This window comes from Ailuropoda melanoleuca, unplaced genomic scaffold (genome assembly GCF_002007445.2).
Source record: "Ailuropoda melanoleuca isolate Jingjing unplaced genomic scaffold, ASM200744v2 unplaced-scaffold13591, whole genome shotgun sequence".
NCBI lineage: Eukaryota > Metazoa > Chordata > Mammalia > Carnivora > Ursidae > Ailuropoda > Ailuropoda melanoleuca.
Window position 1 is genome coordinate 1 of NW_023182272.1, and position 1,527 is coordinate 1,527.

Genomic DNA, 1,527 nt, shown 5'->3' on the forward strand with positions numbered 1-1,527 from the left:
AGTCACCATACAGTACATCCCCAGCTTCCGATGTAAAGCTCGATGATTCATTAGTTGTGTATAACACCCAGGGCACCATGCAGTACGTGCCCTCCTTACTACCCATCACCGGTCCATCCCATTCCCCACCCCCTCCCCTCTGAGGCCCCCAGTTTGTTTCTCAGGATTCCTAAATTTTGTAATGTTAAGGTTTTTATGCCCAGTGTTTCACTTCAAGAAATAAAAACAGTAGAGAGACTCTAGAGTTTACCCATGCCTATTTCATGTTCATTCCCTGCTTTAATCATCTAGCTGATGAGTTGGAGACATGGAGCCAAGAAATCAAACAAGTGTTTCAGAATTTTTACTCCTGGGATTTTCCCAAGACTCAGTGCATCAGCCCCTTCTCTTTGGTCTGTTCCTGTCCATGTACTTGGTCACCGTGCTTGGGAACCTGTTCATCATCCTGGCTGTCAGCTCTGACTCCCACCTCCACANCCCCCATGTACTTCTTCCTCTCCAACTTGTCCTTTGCTGACATCTGTTTCACCTCCACCACCGTCCCCAAGATGCTGGTGAACATCCAGACACAGAGCAAAGTCATCACCTATGCAGGCTGCATCACCCAGATGTGTTTTTTTATGGTTTTTGGAGGTATGGACACTTTTCTCCTCACTGCGATGGCCTATGACCGGTTTGTGGCCATCTGTCACCCTTTGCACTACCCAGTCATCATGAACCCCCAGCTCTGTGGCCTCCTGGTTCTCATGTCCGGGTTCATTAGCTTGTCATACTCTCTGATCCAGATTCTGTTGATGTTACGGCTATCCTTCTGCACCAACTGGGTAATTCCACACTTTTACTGTGAACTTGCTAAGGCCCTCACGCTTGCCTGCTCAGACACATTGGTCAACCATATCCTTCTATATATGGTAACTAGTCTTCTTGGCATTGTTCCCTTCTCTGGGATCCTTTTTTCCTATACCCGAATTGCCTCCTCAATCTTGAGAATCCCATCAACTAATGGGAAGTATAAGGCATTTTCTACCTGTGCATCTCACCTGTGTGTGGTTTCTTTATTCTATGGGACAGGGCTTGGTGTGTATCTCAGTTCTGATGCACCTTCCTGGAGGGGCATGATTGCCTCAGTGATGTACACCATGGTCACCCCAATGCTGAACCCCTTCGTCTACAGCCTACGGAACAGGGACATCAAGAAAGCTCTACAAAAAGTTTTGGGGAGAACACTATGTTCAGTGATAGGAGCTCTAGCCCTGGGTTTCTGAGCTGACAGGGATAGCAGCAGTTGGCTAAAGAAATCCTACCTCTTAATCACATTGAGTTTTGCTTCTCACCTATCCTTCATAAGTGACTTTGCTCAGAATTGCCTTGTGAATACTTTTTCTTATGTACTCTAACCTCTTATGTTGACTGCTCTGTTATCCTCAGTTCTACTCTCCACATCCCCTCCTTTAACTTTCATATTATTGCACCTCAGCTGGGATTTCCAGTCCTGCGGCCACTTTAAGTACCAATTCAGAATAGTTG

At 46.3% G+C, this 1,527-nt stretch overlaps 1 protein-coding gene across 1 annotated transcript; it reads left to right on the forward strand.

Annotated features, from left to right (window-relative positions):
• Positions 1-307: 307 nt before the first annotated feature.
• Positions 308-1,265, forward strand: LOC117797776 (olfactory receptor 7D4-like). The gene is given in 2 exon segments (XM_034650236.1): positions 308-475; positions 477-1,265. Coding segments are annotated over 2 exon segments (957 nt in total).
• Positions 1,266-1,527: the final 262 nt, after the last annotated feature.